Source organism: Talpa occidentalis, unplaced genomic scaffold, assembly GCF_014898055.3.
Source record: "Talpa occidentalis isolate TD23 unplaced genomic scaffold, MPIMG_talOcc4v2.1 talOcc4.2, whole genome shotgun sequence".
Taxonomy (NCBI): domain Eukaryota; kingdom Metazoa; phylum Chordata; class Mammalia; order Eulipotyphla; family Talpidae; genus Talpa; species Talpa occidentalis.
In genome coordinates, this window is record NW_023602073.1 from 7,584,281 (window position 1) to 7,608,776 (window position 24,496).

The following is a 24,496-nucleotide window of genomic DNA, read 5'->3' on the forward strand; positions in this document are numbered from 1 at the left end:
GGTGAACATTCGTTCGTATCTACAAGACAGCAGCTGAAGACTAGGTTTCAATACTGACATTTAAACTATCCTACAAGCAATTAGCATTACATCATAATATGCCATCAAGGCAAATTTTTTACACTGAAAAATCAAAATAAAAACCGTTATTTGTAAACTTTTATACGAAATGTAACTCTTCAAGTGGAAATAAAAATAAAATTTGTCTATTTACTATTCAATACACATAGGATTTCAACGTTTGTTATACTGTTAACTCAGAGTTTTATGAAAATGTTTTCCTTTTCGATTCAGAGCCTTTTTAAGATAACGAGGTACAATAAGAGTCATCAATAGCTGTAATTATTACAGGGTCTGAAAACTAACATACTCTGTGTCCGACCAAGGGAAGAAAATCGCTTACCATTGTCTCAAAGAGCAAAAGCTGCTCGCAGGGAAGAGCTTAGTCTCACATACCTTTTTTATTGCTGACTTTTTTAATCTGCTCATCTAAGTACTCTCGTCGTTTAATGAGGGCATCAGACCATCTCTCTCTTACACAGTTTAAATCTTCTTCCTGATAGGGTGGGAAAACATTTTATTGTACAGTAGTACATCAACAACTATTCCTTTTTTTTTTTTTAAAGAGATGCTTAAATTGATTAGGCAACTTTTCATTAGGAAAGGCCATTGAACATTGCTGTGTGATTAATTATGCAAGAAAGCAAAGAGGCCTCAGTGACATTGCATGCTCAGGGAGGATCCTGTTACTCAGAAACCAGAGTCCCTGGATTTCCAAAAGGATAATTGTAACTTAAAAGCAAGAGAAGCCCCAATGACACCAGCTGCTGGATGATTCTTACACGGCATGTATGTGTGTGTGTTTAAACTGTAATATTCAAGGGAGGATTTGTGATTCCAAGCAGAAGGACACCATGGACAGAGCCCAAACCACATAACAGCGCGTGGAATGGAAAACACAGGCACTTTCATTGTGGATAGTTCAATGGCCTGATAACAAGAGTTTTCTGAAAAATAGGTCTGCAGAGACCCTCTCCAATTTGCTGCAAAGAGTTTACCTCCAACCACTACCTTGAAGCTAACCAGAAATCTCCCATGCAAAACCCCACATGCAGCCAGCCATGCTTTGGGGGCTCCCGGAAGCAGCCTCTGGACTTCACCCTTAACACGCGGCAGGAAGCACACAGACAGCTGAGGGACGTTAGTTCATGGCATTGCTGAGATCCAAGGGGATACTGGTATTTCCCCCAAATTTGTTTTTGTTTGCTTGCTTGCTTTCTAGTGCAATTACGAGGAGGGATAGAAACCCACCAGTTCTATTCAAATGTTTTCTGACTTGCCTAATTCTAGTCTGACCTTAAGACGTGACAGTAGGAGCACACCTGTGGAGCCTGAGGCTTTACCTATAGAAAGGCTTTACCTAATAGGTAGGCACCCCAGGACACACGGGCTTTAAACTTTTCTGTGGAGAATCAGCTCAAAGACTGGAAGCCAGGCTAGAGAATTACGTCTTGGTTTGTTTTGCCACGTTCTTTACTGTGATCCTACATTCTATAGTAGCAGGTCAGTCAGTATGGCTCGGTGAACACTGCACATTTGCCTTTACACTGGTCTAGATTTCCAAAAAGAAAAAGCCGAGATTTAAATCCTGCGGGTTATGGCTAACTAAGCTTGGTCCTATATGAGAGACAAAAACTAGCTGTGCATAAGAAAACTAAATGTGGCTATTTAGAAAACTAAATGTGCATAAGATGTCTTTGATATTCCTGTCCAGCATAAGCCATAAAGTAAAATGGCATATTAGAAAAATCCTAGTCTCTTGGATGCGAGGAGCTGAGAGCAGTTTTGCAAAGATTATGGATGGATAATCACCAACTTAATACAGTGATAATTGTTTTGCATAGAAAGGCTTTACAAGCTAGTGATTCAAGAGGGCATAGCAGAAACGCTGTATCTGGCCATAAATTTTGAACCGGCAGAGAAACCTATAAAATAGTATTGCATCTCTGATGATGTTTAAAGCAAATCCAAAGCGAGTGAAAAACTGCATATTCTTGCACCACAGTTCCTTCCTTCTCCTGCCCTCTGCTTTGCAGATGCTGGCAATTAGCAGTAGCTGTGCCCCATGCCACAGACGGACAGCAGCGGTAATACCTGATAACTATCCATATCATCACCATCCTCATCATCTCTCTGGTAGGAAAAAAATAAACACAAAGGACATGCATTTTGTTTCTCGAACAGCACACAAGGACATAAATCTTTAAATTTAACATACACACTACAATGGACAGCACACACAACAGCAGCATAATAACACATTTAATTGAATCTCAAAAAAAAAAGTTTAGTGGATTTAATCTTATCTATCATTTACTTATCTATTACTTATCACTTATGTATAACTATTTAGAGAATTTAAGATCTTTTTGAAATAAAGAAAACAGTCATTTGATAAAGAACTCTCTTAAGATGGACTCGGAACCAGTCCTGTTGGATGAGGACTTCTGTGTTGCTATGTGAATAGTGGCTCTATTATTTGTGGGTGAGCTGCTAGACACAGTTTTAGAATGGGCTCAGAAAGACAGAATGACAAAACAAGATGGGACTTTAGAGACTCAGTTGCTTAACCTCTTAGTTTTAGCCATGAGGTAACTATGGCCCTGCAGGAGAAAGCAATTTAACCCAAGGACCACATAGGTGGAGGCAGGTGAGTTTTGGGGGTAGCCTCTTCCACCTCAGTGCTCTTTCCCTGCACCAGCCACTGTGGTGGATGTCATCACCCCAGTGAAAGAAAGCCAGTGGGGCACCTGAGGCTGCACCCACACAAGCTCCTGCCGTACTCACAGCAAGCTGAGCATGGCCCTTTACTTCAGATATATGGACCTATCGTATCTAATATTAGAGCAGCACCCCACACCAAGTGGCCGAGAAAAATCCAAACAGTCCTAAACCCACACCGACATTTTATGGTCATTATGTAAAATAATAATTTTCACAAAAAAATTTTCGCAAAACAGTATTATGCTGAAATAACAGGGCATCTGCTGAGACAGTTTTCCCTTAAAAACAAGAATCAGAAAGTCTCCATTTGCAGAAAGTATCTATTCCTATAAAGGCAGGTTCTACTCAAAGCGAATGCAGGGTGATGTGTAATTGTTCTTTATTATTTAAACAGGCAGTAAAGTTGCCTAGTCATAAGAAAAGACAAACTTTTCCCCCAAGTGTTTTAAAAGTAGTTAAATTATACTTTTTTAAAAAAGCACTTTGAAAATATAGTTCAAATTATTTTCTGTGTAGACTCAAAATATGCCGTGGTTTTAGTCTGGTGACATTCACTTATTAAATGTTAATGTAATAATTGAGCTAATTTTTCTTGAAATAATTCTCCATATTAATAAAGTATATATAGCTCTAATTTATCATTAATTTTTAGACTAAGAAGTACTCTAACAGAAAACTAGTTTGAGTCTTCATGATGGAAAACTGTTGTGAAAAAAGCATTTTCTGGATGGGTTTGAGTTACTATATTTAGATAATTCCAAAGTCTTTTATCAGCAACAGAAAAGTTACTGGCATGACCTTGAGCAGGGCAGCAAAGAACAAGTTTTAAAACAGTCATTTTTTACATTTACATGCCTGGTATACTCTTTAAAGAACACTCAGCACTGGGAAAGGCTGATATTTGAGAACTCAAAGGGTGAAAAGAAATCACTTTTAACTTGAAAGGTAGAACTGTTTTAAAAAGTGCAAATAGGGGCCTCCCTGGTGGCGCAGCGGTTGAGCGCTGGGTTGTGAAGCTGCCTGCAGCCTCTGCAGCGCCGGTTCGATCCCCGGCTGCTCCCCAGCCACCGGGCGAGGGTCCCACATGGTGCGCAGACCTCTCCTGCCGCCCGCTGCTCCCCTCAGCAGTGTACTTCGATCCTTCTGCCTGCTCTGCTCCCTGCTCTGGCTCTGGTGAATTCTCTCACCCTCCTGCGCTTCTGACTGTACCCAGTGCTTGTATAAATAAATAAATAAATAAATAAATAAATAAATAAATAAATCTTTAAAAAAAAAATAAAAAGTGCAAATAATCCTTACAATATACCTTAAATGACAACATTTAGTCAGTTAATGATCCACAGTCTGTAGGTCATCCTTTAGGAAACACAGATTCAAAGTTTTATCTAAGATCAGGAATATATTAAGCCATAAAATTTAGCTGCACAAGACACCTCAGAGAGTAATTAAATCTATACCTCATGGTTTTGGAGGAGAGGAAAAAGGAATCTGAAATCTGAATTACCCTGTCAAGATAACCATTCAGTAAGGCAGAACTATCCTTAAAATCCCACACACCAGGCCTCCCTGCTGGTGCAAGATGTTAAGCACAGCACTGTGAAGCTATCCACAGCCTCTGCAGCATGAGTTCGATTCCCGGCTGGCCAGGGAGCTACCCACATGGTGCAGCAGACCTCTCCTGTCTTAGCTGCTGCTCCCCTCAGCAGTATATTTCAGTCAGTCTGCCTGTTCTGTTCCCCACTCTGTCTCTGGTGACACCTCTCATCTGCTCACATATCTGGTCTATACCCCATTTCCTGTATGCATACATAAATAAATCTTAAAAAAAAAAAAAGAAGAACCCACACACTTTCCTGCTCAAGTCCACTGCTCTTTCTAGCAGGCCCTGCAGCCACCCCACGGCCGCTGGCCACATGAGGGCCCCAGAGGGGATGAGAATACAAATAACTCGATCTCCTACTAAACACATGGAGAAGCCTCTTCCCAAACTGCCCACTCTCCTGAGTGTCAGGGAATTTTGGGCGGGCATGGGGAAGGCCTTCCTTACAGCCCAATAATCCAAGTCAATGTTCTTCGTCTTTCAGAAATCTCTGCCTGAAAACCATGCAGTCGGAAGGAAGTGGGGACTGAAGATGAATCATTCTGAGACGGGCTGGGTCTATGCCCAGAATCCCCATGTTTCCTTCCCAACACGGTGATGGCGGGGAGAGGGAGCCCTCTGACGTGTCAGGGAGGGAGGAGGAACTATTCCTAGGCCTCAGCTCAAATGGAGTAGTAAGCTGGGCACTCAGAGCTGATGCCGGCTTGCTGGGAATATGAAGATCAAGTCTTCACGATCTTATTTTTTTATATTTTTACTTCTTGAGACAGAAGATTTAGAAAGTGGTTATTTAATGGACAAAAAGAATCATGAGGACAAATTTTAATTAAAAAAAAAAAAGGGGGCCTCCCTGGTGGCACAAGGGGTTAGGACATAGCACTATGAATCCATCTGCAACCACTGTGTCACGAGTTCGATTCCGGGCCAGGAAGGTGACCCACATGGTGCAGCACACCTGTCTCTCCTGCTGCTCCCCTGAGCAGTGTATTTCAGTAGATCCACTTGTTCTGCTCCCCCCTCTGTCTCTGGTGGATCCTTTTACCCCACCACCCCTCCTGCCCCACATCTCTGGCCTGCACCCAGCTCTTGTATGCATTAATAAATACATCTTTAAAAAAAAAAAAAAGAAGGCTTTCTAAGACCTGGCTAATTATGCCAATGTAGAGGGGTAATTTTATATTAATAAAAGTGGATCAGGCTAAGCAGCACTGCCCAATACCCCAAATAACGTGGCTCAGATAAAATAAAATGTGCCTAAAGTAAATAAACATTAATCGCATTAATTCGTGTGCTTATAAATAAAAATAATTCAACAACACTAAGCTCAAATAGTATTTTACTTATTTCTTTTCAATTATGTTTATTGAAACAACATAGCTTTACGACACTAGGTGACTCCTGGGGATAGGCTCACACCTCTCCAGATGCGTTTTATCACATCACACCCTCGGCCAAAGCACCAATATCCACCCGCCACAGCCCACTGGGCCCCCGTCCCTCTTTGCTCCCGCCAATATAGGACTTTAAATCTAGAAAAAAGGCAGGGGATGGAAAAACCAGCAGGGGGTGGGAAGAAGATAGTATGTTTAAGGCAAGGAGTTCTGTTGTATTCCCAAACAGGACTCCGTCCTAGATCACTGCTGCCTTCATTCTGCATTAACCAAACTTTGTGAAATACTATTTCAAATCGGTCTGTCTCACCTGGTAACTGTCCAGCCCTCTTTGGAGCTTGGTGGACCTGGCAGTCACACAGCCAATGGACACTGACAAGACGGCTTCCACCATCAGGGGCAGTGTCCCTGAATGCTGCACAGGTTTCACGGTGACTTGCACTCTCCGAGAGTGACCCTGCAGGGGTGAAGGGGGTGCAATGGAGGAGTGCGTGCCAGGAATGGCAGGAATGATTGCGGGGTACCAGGGGGGGCAGGGGATAAAGGGAATAGAATCAGGGAACAAAGAGGCAAACAATTAGAACATTTCCGAAAACCGTTTAAAGAGGGACAGGGAGAAAACATGTCCCACGTCAGAAGGAACCGGGTACCTGTCTGAGCTGAAAGATGCCTCCCGTGTTGACATCTTTCGCCTGATGGAGCTCCACGGCGGCGTACTCCCCCAGCTCGTTCAGCTCTAATATGGAGATCCACATTTCTATCCTGCGAGTTACTTCGTTCCACCTGCAGCAACACATGTCAGCAATCAGGGACATCAGCAGTGACAGAAATAAGCCAGCACACACTGAGCACTGAGACCTGCTAGGCGCTGTGCTATATGCATGTTACACAGATTCCCTTCTTATTTAGCTCTTAGAATAATCTTATGAGGGGGCCTCAATGGTGGCCTAGGGGTTAAGCTTCAGTGCTATCACCCCTCTGATCTGAGTTCAATCCCCAGGTAGGGAGCTAACCTACATGTGGCACAGCAGACCTTTCCTGACTCACCTACTGCTCCCCTCAGCAGTGTACTTCAGTAAATCCACCTGCTCTGCTCCCCACTCTGTCTTTGGTGAATCCTCTCAGCTCTCCTACACCTCTGGCCTGTACCCCAGTTCTTCTACACACACACACTTTTGACTGATTGTATCGAGGTACAACTTACATTCAGTAAAATGTCCAGATCTCAAGCCCAGAGTTCAAGGAGTTTTGACAAGTGCATACCTGAGTGACCCACCCATTACCTCAAAGTCTGCTCATGGGCAATCCTGCTCCCATTCCTCACACCATCCTTAGCGGCCACATAAACCTCAAAGATTAGTTCTGCCTGTTCCAGAATTTCATGTAAACGGAATCATGCAGCATGTACTCTTTTAGGTCTGGTTTCTCTGACTCAGGATGCTTTTGAGATTCATCCAAGTGGATATCAATAGTTCTTTCTTTTTTATTGCTGAGTAATATTCTATTCTAGGACTATTCCTACAATGCGGGCTTTCTCACATCGTGAGACTCTCTCATTGCAGGGCGCTGGGGTTGTTTGCAGTTTGGGGATGTTATGACTACAGCTGCCACAAATATTTGTGTACAAGTCTGTTTATGGACTTATGTTTTCAATTTTCTTGGGTAAATACCTTAGAAGTGGGATTGCCGGTTAGTGATGAGACAAATGATCAACTTTTTAAGAGACTGATGGCTTTTCCCCAGACTTGTCTGTTTGATAGAATAATGATATCTCTTGTTCAGTCCAGCTTAAAACTTGTCCCTCCATGGTAAATGCTTTCTGGCCTCTCTGAGAATCTCTGACTATCACAAAGTCATGAAGATATCCTTCTGTTTTCTCCTATAAACTTGATAGTTTTAACTTTTACACTTAAGGTCATGATCCATCTCAAAGTAAGCTTTGTGTATGGTGTGAAGTAAAGATGCAGCTGTTTCCATCTCATTTGATGAAAAACTTTCCTTTCCTCACTGAATTTCTTCAATACCTGGTAGCTCCTACCGCTCTCATTTCACAAAGGAGGACACAGACTCAGAGAGACTAATTTCTTAACAAACACCCAGTGTTGTCTCGCCCTGTGTCTAACACGCTGCCAAGCACACACCTGTCATGCAGTGTCCTTGTCTTCGCATGGAGAGAATCCACTTCCCAGATAGAGCTTCCATTTCCAGCACAGCGGTGGCCCCACACCTCGATCGCCAGAGCTCCGTCTGAAATGAACTCCAGGAATTCTTCTGTTACATTTACCACGTAGTCCTGGGATAAGCAGGAGGAGGGTAAGAATCATGCTTACAGCAATCTGTGCAATTTCCTTTTTCACCTTTTAACTGTATTGTATACAGATTTACTCTTAGTCAGAACCCAACCTTAAAAATCACCTGGATCATTTTGTAGGAAACCATAAAGAACCACAGACTATTAGATCTGGATGGGATACTATGAGATAATTTAATGCAGTCTCCTTTCTTTTATGAACAAGGACAGTGAAGGAAGCAACTTGTCCTGAGTCATGCTGCTAGCCTGCTGCAGAGCTGAATCCACATTCCCCCGATGTGGGGTTCATTCTGAGTCCCACAGGAGCACCCTGACTTTCTGCTGGCATGAACTCATCAGCACATCAAAAAAGGAACTTCTGATAGTTCCTTGCTCTGGCTTAGAAGACTCCTAAGAGAATTATATTTTATTTAATTATCCTCATGTCTCCGTGCTTTGCTTTTAAACTCTCCCACACTAATTCATCGTTCTAAAAGCAAACAAATGAGGGGGCGGAATCGAGCACTGAATTCACTGAATATAGCAAGTCACCCAGCACTCAGCAAGGAAGCAGGCCTATTTTCATCACTGTGGGGCCTCAGGTGCAGACAATTCCATGACTCTAATTTCTGGAAGCAGTTGTGCTATATTAATTTAACCCTACTATCTACCTTCTTTTCAAAAAATATTTATTTATATATATTTTACATCATTGTTCATTTTTGTACAATATTTGCTTTCTCCTCTGTAGTCCCTGTAAAATTCTCACCACCAAGTCACCCGTGCACCATCACCATTGTCCCTGGTTCTCATCTCTTCCCTGTTTTGATCCCTCGCCCTGCCCGACCCCTGCTGTCTACCGTCTTATTTATTTTATCTGGAGACAGACCCAGAATTTCGGAAGGAAAATCATCTTAATGGTTAATTCATACCATCTACACATTTGAGAAGGGAAAAATCCAACAAACCAACCCCAAAAAACCAAACACACAAAGTCACAGTGAATCCAGGGATTGTGAGACTAGTATTTACTAAACTAGTTGCTAAGTAGAACATACTATAAATTCAGATTTCAGTCTTCTAAATAAGCAGTTCTCCAGGGCCAAAATGGAGGGGAGGGGTTATTTAAAACAGAATTTATAGAGCAATGATAAATTGATTGCTAGAGATTTTAAGAAACAGAGTTGGTAAAAACAGGTAGAAAAACATTGGTTATTGGTTTTCAAGACTTGACAGTCTCTAGACATGTGAACATTTATAGGTGATGCTATGGATTTATTTTCAAAGCGTAGGCCCAGGAAGAACAGGCACAATTTGCTCACAGAAAAATTTGTCTTAAGTAGCCATTAAGGATTATCCAAGGAAAAACAAAATTACACAGAGGACAGAGCTGGTCTTTGAGACATGACTTAGCCCCAAGTGAGAACCAGGAAAAGTAGCTCATGTCACAAGGTAAGTCCAGCCAATATTCACCAAAACTCACCTTTCACATTTTACATCTTCCTTGTAAAAAATCATATGGTACTAATGCCTAGGATTCTATACTATGTTCTGAAGAATGAAACATACCTACAACAACTTATTTGCTAATTTGTCCACATATCGTAATCATTTTGCAATACGCGAGATCCTATTTTTGTCAAAAAATTGTTAAGGTTTGCATACATCCCGGTAAAAGGGTGATTTATGCCCATTCATGTGTGAGAACCTACATTAACATACGGTTTAGACAATAGAAAGCAATCTATCAAAAAAAGCAGTAAATTATCACTGGTGGTTAGACCAATAGGGAGTAAGATTTTGGGTAGAGGTCATTCTGATTTTATTTTTATTTTTAATTTTTAAAGATTTATTTAATTTATGCACCCAAGAACTGGGGTATAGGTCAGAGGTACAAGGATGAGAGGATTCACCAGAGACAGAGCTGGGAGGACAATAGGTGGATCTACTGAAATATACTGCTGAAGGGAGCAGCGGGGAGACAGGAGAGGTCTGCTGCACCATGTGGGTAGCTCCCTAGCCGGGGATCGAACTTGTGCTCAGTGGCTGTGGATAGCTTCATAGTGCTGAGACTTAACCCCTTGTGCCACCAGGGAGACCCCACATTCTAATTTTATTTTGAATACTTTCAAATCATTTGAATTTGTAGTTTAAGCTTTTTTTGGTTAACAAGCCCAATACATATATTTCTATAACACCGCTATAGGGAAAACTTCTCAGTTACAGGTAGAGTATTGAACTATGCCAGACCACTGCCTCCCAGACAGCTCCTTCTGTAACCCCCGTACCTTACAATGGGAGAATGTCACAGAGAACTGGGCGTCCTTGGACTGAGGAGAGGGTACCTCGGGGTCCACCACAGGGGCAGCCACTGTGGACTCACACTGGTCCCAGAATGTGTATTGACAGAAGACAAAATTCGAGAGGTTTAAGGGCAGCCCAGTAGCTTCCTTAATTTTTACCTAAAGAGATTTAAAAAAAAAAATGCAAATCACTCCCAGAAAGAAAACATTAAATTGTTACTTCCACTACCTCAAATTTAAGCAATGAAATAAATAAATCAGTTACCAGCTGACATCTGAAGTGCTGGAACCAGATCACAAAAGTTCTACCCATAACGAAATCTGCGCCAGTTCTGTAACTAACCACAGTATGTAAACTTGGCAACAAAGGTACACATCCCTCTGGAACTTTCCTACCCACTGAGTTTATGACGGAGATGCAATCTTTTTTCCTTAATTTCCACATATTGAAGGATTTCTCCCATTTCTTTTTTATTAATTTTTTAAAATTTTATTACATTGTTGGTTCATTTTTGTACCCTATTTGATTTCTCCATTCATGGTAGTCCCCATAATTCACCCACCACCCAGGCACCCGTGACCATCACCATAGTCCTTGTGCTCTTCCCTTGATCTTGAGCCTTCTCTCCAACCCCTCCCTGTTGCATGCCTCAGCTCTATGGCTTCCCTGCAAGTTTTGTCTTTCTCTTTACTAGAAGAGCAGAATTCACTAAGCAGCACACACTCTTGCCTGCCCACTGCTTCTGAAATTTCACGCAACGGTTACCAAAAGTGAGTTGATTTCTGGAAAAAAAGGCCTGTCCACCTTTGTCCTGTCACAAAGTTTAGCTTCTATATGCTCTATAAAAAACTCCTAATGCGGGCCTCCCCCGTGGTGCAGCAGTTGAGTGCTGGGTTGCGAAGCTGCCCGCAACCTCTGCTGCGCCGGTTCGATCCCCGGCTGCTCCCTGGCCACCGGAGGAGGGTCCCACATGGCGCGCAGACCTCTCCTGCCGCCCGCTGCTCCCCTCAGCAGTGTATTTCAGTCAGTCTGCCTGTTCTGTTCCCCGCTCTGGCTCTGGTGAATTCTCTCACCCTCCCGCGCTTCTGACTGTACCCAGCGCTTGTATATATGTATGTATAAATCAATCAATCAATCAATAAATAAATATTTAAAAAAAAAACTCCTAATGCTTCTTTTCCTTTCTTAAAGATTTATTTATGCATGCATACAAGAACTGGGATGCAGGCCAGCGGTGTGGGGGGTGAGAGGATTCACCAGAGACAGAGTGGGGAGCAGAACAGGCAAATTCAGTGAAATACACTGCTGACGGGAGCAGCGGGTGAGACAGGAGAGGTCTGCTGCACCATGTGGGTAGCTCCCTTGGCGGGGATTGAGCTCGTGCTGCAGTGATAGCTTCATAGGTTGCGTCTTAGCCCCTTGTGCCACCAGGGAGGCCCTGAAAAACTCCTAATGTTTTCTATGCAACTGTTTTGAATCGCAACCATTATTTAGGGTTGGGAGTGGGAGAAGCAAACCCAGAGCGCCGCCTACTCACCCGGCAGGTCAGTTTTTTGACACGGTGGATGATCTCGCCACTGCTGTCCACCACCTCCAGGCTGCCACTTTCGCTCGAGTTCTCCGAAGAATCATCCTCCAGCACGCGCTCGGGCACAGTGCCAGTTACACGCACCACCTCCACGTGCAGGCGCCCCGCGACCTGGCAGAAGAGGCAGGGGCGGTGAATAGGCGCCCACACACCACACTGAAAGCCAGAAAGCTCTCCCTGCAGCTGTGAGGGTGGCGCTGCCCCTGGGTGTTGCTGTCCTGGTCAACAGCGAGACCCACTTTTAAACCAACTCAGGCCAAGCCCCACCTGGCAACTGGCATCAAGGACACAAGAGAAGCCAGTGGATGTCGTTTTGGCAATTGAGACAAAAATGAAGTATTAAGGGAAGGGAAGAGAGAAATCAGAAGGCAGTAGGAAGGCTTTTATCAATGCTTTTTAGATGCTAATATATTTTAATACTGTTTTCAGGGGGATTCATGGAACATGCATAGCTGACCACAGACCTTAGAAGAAGCACCGACGAGGGACTCAGCCACGGGACCCCTTTTCTGTAGAAGTTGTGCCTATTTTTTGCGGCTGCCTCTGCCGCTGAACGCATGTGAACTTACTGGAAAAAGGGAGGCTTTTACTCAGACACATAGTAAGTCAGAGTAAGTAAGACCCCCTTCCCCTGTGCGCTGGACTGGACAGTCAATGACGGGTATGATCGGGGGCAGACTAAAGATGGCACCGGCTAGCCACATGTCTGTGACTCCTGACGACCTAAGACAGGCGCAGTCCCCGAGGGGCTTCATCATGAAAATCTTTGGCGTTCAATTCAGGCAAATGCCTAAATGCCTGTAAGCACAATCCAGGCAATAAGCCCACAGCAAAAAAACCCCTCCTTTACTTGAGAACATGGTTGCTGCAGAGCGTCACCAAAAAGCAAGCCTGATGGAGTTACCAACAAAGCAGTTTAACTATTAACCAGTTGGTCATTGTTCCTGCACAAGAAGCAACCTAGCAACCATTCTTTAATTACTTTTTTCTTACCTACTTTACTTTTTCTATATACTTGTGAAAGCATTTTCTAGGAAATGCATGACCAAGAAAATAATATGTGTTAATATTATTTTTCAGGCAATCGTAATACTTCTCACATGAGACAACACTACAAATATTAAAATGCTTACATATATAAAAAATTGCTTGTGATTACCTAAAGTAAAATGTAGAAATAGTTAAATATTATACTTTCTATAAAATCTGATAAGCTGAAGCCTTGGAAACAGAACAAGAAAAACTAGCTTAAAGAATGCTGTTCTGTGTAATCATGAATAATTGTGTAGACTTAGATTCCTGTAATCCTTACCTTGAGATTGTTTTTGTACTTTACTATGCAACACCGATCATGTCTACGATGATAGACTGCATGATGTCTTATGTATTAGTAATTATCTCACGCTGAGAAAAAATTAACTTGTATGAAATCATCCATTGTTAAAAAAGTATAAAAATGTATGATGATTTTGAGCACATTACAGTCAGATCTTCACTCTTGAAGTGTGTCTGTCTGTCATTTTTTACCGAATCCTTGACCACCCTGCTCAGTCTCTCATCCCTGGGTCAACCTTGCTAATCCACCACTGTGCCGGCCTGCAGCAATTTTTAACACTGGAAATAGCAACCAGAGCCTATGGTCTTCTAGAACATCCTGTGCACATGGCTGTCACACGTAACATGTATGCATTTACACACCACCAAACGGAATGCAGGGCTACTATCTAATTTTACTTTGGGATGACATCTATTAGCCTGCTCTAGGAATTGCAAAAAATAACTCAGGAATTCAAGTTTGCCCATTTTTGAAGGACAATCCAGGAAATAAGTGTTTACTAAATTTAAAATCGAAACATTAATTGCTGAAGTGGATATAGTAAAAAACACTGAACCTGAATATTTTTTGCAATGTCTGAGATATAGATAAAGCCAGTATGGCTAAGGGATGGTAGTAAGAGAATTCAAAAGGGGGTCAGTAATGGGATGGTAAAGCTTATATTCTTTGAATACTCTGGATTTCAAAATAATCTGTCCAATTTTACAAATTGTAAAGTCGTATCTTGTAAAGACCACAGAGGAATCAGAAAGGAAGTAAATGTATCACAAAGTGAAGAGATTAAAAGAGAAAATGAATATGAGACACGAGGTTGAATCTGGTTTCCAAGACTTCTAATTTGATGAAAACAAACAAACAAAAAAAAAATAAAATGTGGTACAATCACCTTTTAAAAACCTGACTTAATTTTGATAGTTTCCATTGATATTAGTAAAGAAAAAAGAATGTGGATCCTGACTAATCACCCTAGGTCCCTGATCTTCCTCAAGAACAGAGATGGGATTTAAGAAAACCAAGATTTAAACCACTGTCATTTTATAATCCTGTCAAAAAATGGGCAGAAGAGCTAAAAAGAAACTTTTCTGAGGAGGAAATGCGAATGGCCAATAGGCATATGAAAAAATGTGCAACATCACTTGTCATCAGGGAAATGCAAATCAAAACTACCATGAGATACCATCTCACACCAGTGAGAATGGCACATATTAAAAAAACTAGCAACAACAAATGTTGGCGAGGGTGTGGAGAAAAAGGAACTCTCCTGCACTGCTGGTGGGAGTGCAAACTGGTCCAACCACTATGGAGAGCTGTGTGGAGATTTCTGGACCTAATAAAGATAGAGCTTCCATATGATCCAGCAATTGCACTCCTAGGTATTTACCCAAAGGACACAGAAACATCAATTCCAAAGGGCACCTGCACCCCTATGTTTATAGCAGCACTGTTTACAATAGCTAAGCTTTGGAAACAACCCAAATGCCCAAAAATAGATGACTGGATCAAGAAGATGTGGTCCATAGACACCATGGAATATTACTCAGCATTCAAAAAAGAAAAACACATGCTATTTGCAGCAACATGGATGGCGCTGGAAGGGATCATGCTCAGCGAAATAATCCAGAAAGAAAAAGAAAAATACCGGATGGTCTCACTCATAGCAGGAATCTAGAAAACTTAAATAAGGGACCAGGAAAATGAATAACTATAAGAAAGTGAAAATCAAAATCAACAAAAAACTATGAACCAGAGACACTCTATGGGGGGTGGGGAGCGGGGAGGGGAGGGATTGGGGTCAAAATAAGGGGGTTGTAATTGTATGGGAGAATATAAAAATAAAATTTATTTAAAAAAAAACCAAACAAACCACTGTCATTTTCTGCAAGCCTGGCTTGTCCTTACCTCCCCCTGCTGGCTGATGATGGGAACTGCATACTGAAGCTTCACATCACAGAAGAGACACTCCAAGAACACGTTAGCCACACCTATTAGGTTGTGATTCTCCTGGGCTTCATAGAAAGGATCCCCTCGCTTCCCACAGAGCCTCTTTGCCTGAGTAGCAGGACAGGGCAGGTGGGCAGGCAAGTAGAAAATAAACATAAATGTAAATATTATTTAAAATTAACATTCAATTTTTTTTTAAAAAAAGCATTTGTCCAAAGTTTAAAGAAGTTAGAATCATATCACAGAAATAGAATAAAATTAGCACATGGGAGAGGCTTGTGTGCTGGGTAACTAAGTGATATACTTGTGGAAAACACTCTTTAGTTACTACCCCATTGCAACCACCTATTTTTTTATGTTTCATTTAATCAGCTTTGCCTCTTAGATTTTCTGAGTCTTCTTTTCCATTACAAAGTTGCAAAAAAAAAAAAAAAGATTATGCTTTAAGTTATTCATAGCAACACACCCAGCCACCATCACAGCTCACAGAGCACTAACTTATGCTAACGAATACCAAATGCAAGCCAGCTCCATTCTAGTTGATTTTTCAAACACTGACAAAACAGCACGACTTGACTTTACTCTACTTCATTTCACTGGAAAGGTAGTAAAAATGCAACCAAAAAGAATATGCTGAGTTATTTTCATTTAGTTTCTACTGATGTGTGTGTGTGGGGGGGGAGGGGTCCACAGGTCACGTGAAGGATGCAACATGGCTCTTATCAAGATCACATTTATTTTACTTTTCTAATATAAATGCCCAAAATACCATTTAGAAAAACTTGCTGTCGTGTGTATGTGTTCTGGCACTTATATTCCCTGCTTTTGACATTATTAAATCTCTGCTACGTGGGTCTCCCTGGTGGTGCAAGGGGTTAATTCTCAGCATTATGAAGCAATCTGCAGTCTCTGAAGCGCGAGTTCGATCCCTGGCCAAGGAGCTATCCACATGGCGCAGAAGACCTCTCCTTTCTGGCCCACAGCTCCCCTCAGCAGTGTATTTCGGTCGATTTGCCTGTTCTGTTCCCCACTCTGTCTCTGGCGAATCCTCTCACCGCGCCCCACCTCTGGCCTGAACCCCAGCTCTTGTATGCATGCATAAATAAATCTTAAAAAAAAAACCCTAAAAAAAAATCTCCTCTACATTTTGTCTCTTTTACCTCAGGAATTTTTTCTTTCCATTCTTGATAAAGGTCTCTCATATCAATTAACTTATTCTCCAGCTTCTCAATGGTCCACACTTGAGTGCTCTTTCCTTTTCTCCTCACCTGAATAGCTGGCTCGCTCACGATTGCTCCTCTCTGCACGACAAAGAACAACAAACAAACAAAACAACCCTTGTTGAAAGTTTTTGGATTGTTAAAGTACAGTATATTCTGGTAATGTAGTAAATTTGAAAATAAGCATATAACATACACCAAAGATGAAATTCTACCACTGGGGGGATATTTTATTTTTCCACCTTCCGTGTATATCCACACACATACTTGTTATTTTTTCACAATCAGAACTGAACGAAATTATCAATTCCCTCTCTCTATTCTCAATATAAACCAGCAGTTATACTATGATCGTCACCTTGTGTGGTTAAAAATTCTTCATAAATATGATTTCTAACGGCCAAACAGCAAACAATTATATGGATGTACCACTCATTTGACTAATTTATTCTCTTGTTCAACATCCTGGCTTTTTGAAATTTTTATAAAGGCCACTATGATAAGCACCCTTATTAGAAAAAAGCCCAAAAACCTTTGTGGACACGCCTATGAATATGGACTTAGAATAAATTTCTCAAAGGAAGACTACTTGGTCAAAAGACTAAAACCCAGCAAGCCTGCTGAGCTATTTCCTATCTCATTTCCAGCCTGCTTACTAGAAGGAAAAACCAATGGATGGAAAAGTACTTTTTTTCAAAGATTCTCCCCACAGGAAGGAGACTTCAGATTTGATGGGGAGCTTCCAAATGACTGCTCAGAGTCCTTCTGTGTATGTAAAGCCAGGTATCAAACAAAGCTCTCCTTTCTTGTTGAGTTCAATCTTAGAATGGTGCTCCAGGAAAACACACACTATCCCTCATTTCAGAAGGAGGCACTTATAAGAGAAAAGCAAACAAGATTATGTAAATATATGTGCGTGAGTATAGATATGCATAACTGTGTATTATATATATATGTGTGTGTGTATATAAGTATACTTATATATGTATACTTATATGCGTGCACACACACACACACACACTTAGTTTCACTGTTTTAAAGAAAGCATTTCAATGAGCAAATCCTTCACCTACCCAAATGCTCATATTCTGACATCTAGGGCACTGTATTACCAGCATTCTTACCTGAGGCTTCCTCAGGGGAAGCCTTAAGAATAAATATTCTGGCTTGTATCAGGATCGCTTCATGGATATTGGTTTGGCTGCCAGGCTTATATTCCATTTTACAGTATTTGCTACTATGCAACTAGCTTGCCTTTTCTTCGAGGATGTCCTTACCTTTCTGTTGGCACTGAGGTTCGCAGCGGGGATCTGCAGGGTCACCTGGTAGTCAGTGAGTTTGCTCATTTCCTCAGCTAAGAAGTTCGCCTCCCTTACCAAGGTATTTGCTTTAACTAGCTGCTCACGCAGTTTTGCCAGACTTTGGCGGAAGAGTTCATCCCTGCAATGGAGCAGAAAAGGAGTCGAGAAAATCTGAAAAACTGCAATGCTGGTTTTTTTTTTCTTTTTTTCCCCAAGTTTTTTTTTTTTTTTAAGATTTATTTTTATTTATTTATACAAGCACTGGGTATAGTCAGAAGCGCAGGAGGGTGAGAGAATTCACCAGAGCAGGTAACAGAACAGGCAGAATGATGAAGTACACTGCTGAGGGGAGCAGCGGGCGGCAGGAGAGGTCTGTGTGCCATGTGGGACCCTCCTCTGGGGCCGGGGAGCAGCTGGGGATCGAACCGGTGCTGCAGAGGCTGCGGGCAGCTTCGCAACCCAGCGCTCAACCGCTGCGCCACCAGGGAGGCCCTGCAATGCTGTTTTTAAATGAAAGAGGTAGACAGACAACTCCTTTCAGGCAATATGTTTCAACCTGTTTTTGCCAAATCACCTCTTATCCATCTGTCCTCCCACAGTAAGGAGCAAATCCATTTAAATGATAGAACAATTGAAAATGCTAGACTTTGATAGGATGATGCGACAACAGAAGAATCCTTCAGAAAAAAATACATGAGTATGACTGGTGTGTTTTGTGCCAGGAGAGGGGCGTGGAAGAGAAATCTGGTGTCAGTAAGAAGCCTCTCACATGATTTCTTCAGTTGGTATGAGGGAAGAAGCAGGGATTTTTTTTTTTTTTAACTTTCTGCAGAATAACACTTCCTGATTAAAGTTTCTCCAGTATATTCACCAGGTCCAAAACCTATGATATATGATATATTTTCCCAACCTTCTGCATTTGTCCCTCCTCTTAGTAGCAACTATTAAAATTACGATTTCTTATCTATTTGCACAATTATCTGACTAATGTTTGTCTCCTCCATAAAATTGTAAGCTACCCTAGGGCAGGGAACCTGTCTTTTTTGCTTGTTGTTCACCCCAAATTCTTGGCCAACAGCATGGCAGGGTATTCAAAACATACCCATGGAAAGAGTACTTCTGGATTCTACATTTGAACCTGGATACCAAGGTAACCCAATGTAGCCAACTGCTCCCTGCACAGCTTCTCTTTTCTGTCCTTTACATACCTCCTGCCCTTAATTTCTGGACAATGGTGAACCTGATTTCTCATTATCACTTTAGGAAGACCACAGGAGGCACGCCGCAAAGATGCTACTGTCAATATATTTGGCCTAAAATGCCTCACACATTGATACTGCCTTCTTGGTTTTGCTAAATTATGTCTTTTTTTTTTTTTTTTTTTTCAGTGACTCAGGTTCGACTTCTTTCAGTTAGTAAAGTCTCTTTTCCACAATGTCCAGAAAAAAGCCATTGATTCTTCCTCTGAAACCTCTCCTAAATCTCTTTCTGCTTTTTTCACCACCCTGGATCCTGTTCCTCATGCTATTCCAAAAGTCTCACAGCATCCTGGTTCTTCCTCTTCCACCAATAGCCAGTCCCTACAAACCGTTGCCTTGGGCAGGCTATTCCTTGGCTCAAAACCTCTTCTTCCAGAAGATGTGGTACATATATACCATGGAATATTACTCAGCATTCAAAAAAGATAAACACATGCAATTTGCAGCAACATGGATGGGGCTGGAAGGGATCATGCTCAGCGAAATAAGCCAGAAAGAAAAAGAAAAATACTGGATGGTCTCACTCATAGCAGGAATCCAGAAAACTTAAATAAGGGACCAGGAAAATGAATAACTATAAGAAAGTAAAAATCAAAATCAACAAAAAACTATGAACCAGAGATACTCTATGGGGGGTAGGGGGCAGGAGAGGAGGGATTGGGGTCAAAATAAGGGGGTTGCAATTGTATGGGGAATATAAAAATAAAATTTATTATAAAAAAAAAGAAAATTGAAAACAAAAACAAAAACAAAAAAAACCCTCTTCTTCCACAGGATAAATCGCCACAGGCATGCCTGTAGCTTCACATGCCCAAGCTAATGGTGTCTGACTTAATTAGCCCTCCCCCTCAATAAATCACCTTCTAGACTAAAAAAAACAGTTCTCTTATAATAAATCCTCCCAATGCGTCTTATTCCATTCTCACATTTGTTCATGCCAATCCACCTATCTAAAATACGCCCACACCTTCTCTCTGCCAATCCAAACTCCACCCATCAAACTCTCAAAATCTCCCCAGAGGCTCACTTCACTGGGGTCCGATCCTAGACTCAATTCCCACAGCACTTACAGCAGCCCCTGCTCATTGCTTTAATCACTCCACATAATCAATCCCCATATAACAATATCACTGCAGGCACTGGGGAGACTTCAGTGCATATAACTGAGTCCCTGCCCCCTGGAATTATATTCCAGTGGAGGAAAGAGACATAACTAGATAATTGTGATACTTCCTACTATTGAACAAAATTGTTTTTGAACTTACTATTATGAATTATTTTTTCACATATTGGTATTGCTCCATACTATATTTAAGTGTATAGAAAGAATGAACTACCTCTCTAGCTTTCTTATGTAATCCATTAGTTCTTACTTGCACTAGATTCCCTGCCTTTTGTGACATTTATGTCACAAAACCATTTATTTAGAGTCCCAGCTTCTTATTTAAACCCTCATCATTAATGACACCTTAATTTCATCCAATGAAACCTACTGAAATCAATATTGTGGACATTCTTATTTTTTTGACTAACATCCACCAAATATCAGTCTTTTAACTGTCTATCCCCCTAAGAATTTGAGCCCCCAAAAGACTCCATCTGGAATTAAAGGGAAGCAAAAAAATCTTTTAACATTTAACTGAAAAACACTGCAGTTAAAAGCAATCCACCTTTTGCATGTAATGGCTTTGAATTTTGAGGAAACTTTCGTTTTTGTTTTCTATTCTTTAGTACATAGACAAGTAAATAGGGGGGAGAAATAGAAAGGCCATCTGTGGGTGCAACTACAGCAGTTACTTTCAAGATGACCCTTGCTAGAATAGAGGCCCCACCTTTCAGTAAATGTGGAAAAGACAGCTCTTCAGAAGAAGCATCCCCTGGTCACCTTTGTGTCACCTGGGCACAGTGAAATGTAGAGAGTGACATGCTGTGAGTATGATAAGTCTTCATAAGTCAGTAACCAGATGGATGAGCAGCTGTTAGGGACTATGGAAATGATCTAGACTGATCTAGAACAATAATCGAGTGCATTACTATGTGAGCCTTTTAACACAGGCTGAGGTTCCCTGTTCTTTTTCTAGGGGAGAAGGTGGCTCCAGTCAAGCATCTCACTGCTAGTGAGAGCTGGAATGTGGTTGGAAGAGCAGAAGAGCAAGGGCTTTGGGGTCACACTCCTGGCCTTCAATCCCGCCACCCCAACTTACCAGCTAAGTAACCATGGGTAAGTCAACTAACCTTTCAGCCTCAGTTTCCTCATGTGTAAAACAGAGTGAAAATGGTAAAATATAATAGCAGTTATGGGCTTCGATAGAGGAATATATATATAAAGCACTTGGTGTCTGTATATGTCAGAGCTCTGTGGATGCCAGGTGCTACCTTCATTATTATCATATAATATTCTGTGATATTATATGACACAGGAGTTGGCATTGGGACTAAAGACAGCCCTGGGTTTAAGCCCCAGTCTTTCCATTTATTACACGGGTGATTTAGGGAGATCATTGAAACTGACTGCCTTATCTGCAAAGCAGAGACCCTGTTCCTCTGGCACAGCACTCTTGGGAGCATTCAATAAAACGAGCACCATGGAGAGGCTCAGGTAAGAACACAACAGAAGTTGGCTTAATTATTGCCCTTGTTGTTGTTGTTGTGATTATTATTATTACTACCACATTCCCTCCACTATTACTTCAGTTCAGCTATGAATATTTCAAAGTCACAAATGAAAAAAAATTACATTTAGGAGATTTTTAACAATCATGCTGAATAGAATGAAACAACAAAGAAATAAAAAGAAATTTTTTTTGGCTAAAGAATTATTCCAGGGCCTCCCTGGTAACACAAGGGGTTAAGACACAATCTATGAAGCTAGCCATAGCCTCTGCAGCATGAGTTTGATCCCTGGCCAGGGAGCTACCCACATGGTGCTGCAGACCTCTCCTGTCTTGCTTTCTGCTCCTCTCAGCAGTGTATTTCAGTCAAATCCACCTGTTCTATTCCCCACTCTGTCTCTGGTGAATCCTCTCACCCCCACATCGCTGGTCTGTATCCCAACTCTTGTATGCAGAAATAAGTAAATCTTAAAAAAACAAAGGATTATTCCAACTCTTTCTATTTCAATACCTAATAGTCTAGGCCTTCTAACTTGGCACCAATTATTCTGAAGGGTAAGGTGGGGAGTGTGGGGGATTGCTTTTAACAACACACACATACTCAGCCCAGACAAGATCTTCGAAAGGAGAAGCCAATAGTGAACAACCATATATGGGACTGGATTTCCCTCCTGGCGAGGGCTTGTCCCCCTTGAAACACCTCAAGGTTCCCTTGCAGACCCAGCCCCCCAGGGCCCTGACTCCGGGTCCTGTGCTTACCTCTCCTCGGCCCACTGGGTCACCGTCTGCTGGGCGGTCTGGCTGCTGTAGGCCAGGCGGTCGGGGCCGCTGCTCTGGCTCTGCCGCTCAGGGGACAGCTGCTGGCGGAGCCGCTCCAGCTCCCGCTCGTACATGAGCCGCTGTTCCTCCAGAGCACTCCGCTTTTCCTCCAGGTATTGCTTCTCCAGGACCTGAACCACATTCTGAACTGGGTCTGGCGAGCCAAGAGACAAGGCAAAGTGTCTTCAGTGTTCACCTTCTGCGAGAGGCTCAGAGGCCAGTCATGGGAAATCCTCTGAATTTTCTCTTTACTAGTATTTTGGCCAAATGCCCTATATGTGAACACTGCCCACATCCCCCATGGCACTTGCTTCGATTCAATGAGCTCATCCTAATGTTTAGATGATGGTTAACATGCTGTGAGTAGAAGGCAGACGGAACAGGGATAGGATCCTGGCTACCAAGAGGAAAAACTTGATGAAACTTAAGACACCTTCAAAGACAGAGCCCCATAAGGTAATATTTCATTTCTGTGTCCATTTTGCATCCACTTGGCATAAGGTCAAGGATTTATATTTCTGATGTTAACCACCAATATTACTAGTCCTGAATTTCCCTAATGTGGGAGAAAACTTACAGATCACATGTATGTTTAAATAAGAATTGAATATATGGGTCTGGCAGGTCCTCAGGTGCTAATACCCAGGAGGGCACTTTACTTGCATAAAGGAAACAAAATGGGGAGAAGGGGGGAAATTCACTTGCCAAAATAAAAGGCTATTTGGGCTTTCTGCGTTCGCAGATCCAGAGATCACTGCTATCCCTGTGAGTGAACGGGTGGAGAAGTGGCTGGTGGTGGTGATGGGGGTACAGGTAGGACACAGTCCTGAAAGGGTAATGGCTGTGGCAGGACACGACCTGGAAGCTAGGGAGGAAGATGCAGGCACTATGTATACAGAGACAGTCAGCAGCACCTCTAGGTGAGGACACAGTAGGGAAACAGCATGATAGACATCTGTGTGGTAATCAAGACAAGCTCCTGACACCCCAGTAAATACTTCCTTGAATTTTGGGGGGGCTGGAGGAGATGCTTTTATATGCTTACACTAGGTGGTGATTCACACGTTCACCCCTGTGCTTGCTATTCAGTGGTATCTATGTGCTTTATTCTCATATATTGACTCTCAGTTTAATTTCCAGGATGAGATGGGGAAATTAAATGACAAGAGATGGCTCCTGACTGACTTTTTCAGAAGACCTATCAATGTGTGAGATACATATCAGTCATACTCATTTTCTATATGAGCAGTAAGAGAAAAAGATAGCAGGTTAGCTTTAAAAATGTGGTTAAATAACACAAAACAAAAAGTAGGAGGCATTTTAAGAATTTTTAAGGTATGCACAATACAGGTGAGTTGTTTTAAGAAAAAGGACATTCACAAGGGATTAATCCTTCTACAGGCAATAATCCTGAGATACTGGCTGTATCTCAGGTAGAGGTAGGTCTGCTCTGCATGCATCATCTTATGAAAGCCTCGCAACAGATCTAAGGTGGATCACATTCCCATTTTAAAGATGAAAAAGGTGGGGCTCAGAAAGGTGATCTGAGATCATACAGGTAATAAACAACTAAGCCAAGCTTTAAATTCAGATCAGTTAGTTGTCTAGGCATAGGATGGAAACTTAGCAATAAACTGATGTAGTATTCTTACCGTCAGTGTTTTGCTCAGAATTAGTACTCTGTTAAAGAGTGGATATTTTAAAAGTGATATTTTATCACACTCTGTGATAAAAGTTCTAAAATTTGCCCTTTATTCCCAAAGCAGGATAGATTTCTTCATAGAGTCCTCATATAGAGTCTCTGAAATACATTACTTAGAAACTGATGGAAAACGAATTCCTAAAAAAGAAACCTCTCACACAAAGGCAGACCACGGGTAGGTGAAGTCTTATCTATATAGTAAAATATCCATGCACTCCAAAGCATGAAAACTTGTGACTTAGCACTCTAACTTATGAAAACAAATAGGAATAATACAGTGAAATTTTTTGAAGGATACTGAAGGAATTTTATTTTTATTTATTTTTTAAAAGATTTATTTATTTATCCA

At 41.7% G+C, this 24,496-nt stretch overlaps 1 protein-coding gene across 4 annotated transcripts in view; it reads right to left on the minus strand.

Annotated features, from left to right (window-relative positions):
• Positions 1 to 24,496, minus strand: part of KIF13A (kinesin family member 13A) — a 207,861-nt gene that overhangs the window by 28,891 nt on the left and 154,474 nt on the right. For 2 of the 4 annotated variants that reach the window (XM_037518910.2, XM_037518908.2), the window contains exons 17-27: positions 22,386 to 22,599; positions 17,732 to 17,894; positions 16,395 to 16,535; positions 15,193 to 15,342; positions 11,907 to 12,068; positions 10,354 to 10,527; positions 7,917 to 8,068; positions 6,426 to 6,558; positions 6,086 to 6,232; positions 2,155 to 2,193; positions 457 to 556 (exon numbers count right to left, since the gene is read on the minus strand). In XM_037518910.2, the coding sequence (XP_037374807.2) occupies positions 457 to 556; positions 2,155 to 2,193; positions 6,086 to 6,232; positions 6,426 to 6,558; positions 7,917 to 8,068; positions 10,354 to 10,527; positions 11,907 to 12,068; positions 15,193 to 15,342; positions 16,395 to 16,535; positions 17,732 to 17,894; positions 22,386 to 22,599 (1,575 nt within the window). The remainder of the gene's footprint in view (positions 1 to 456; positions 557 to 2,154; positions 2,194 to 6,085; positions 6,233 to 6,425; positions 6,559 to 7,916; positions 8,069 to 10,353; positions 10,528 to 11,906; positions 12,069 to 15,192; positions 15,343 to 16,394; positions 16,536 to 17,731; positions 17,895 to 22,385; positions 22,600 to 24,496) is intronic. The other 2 variants (XM_037518911.2, XM_037518909.2) reach the window with 1 other exon arrangement.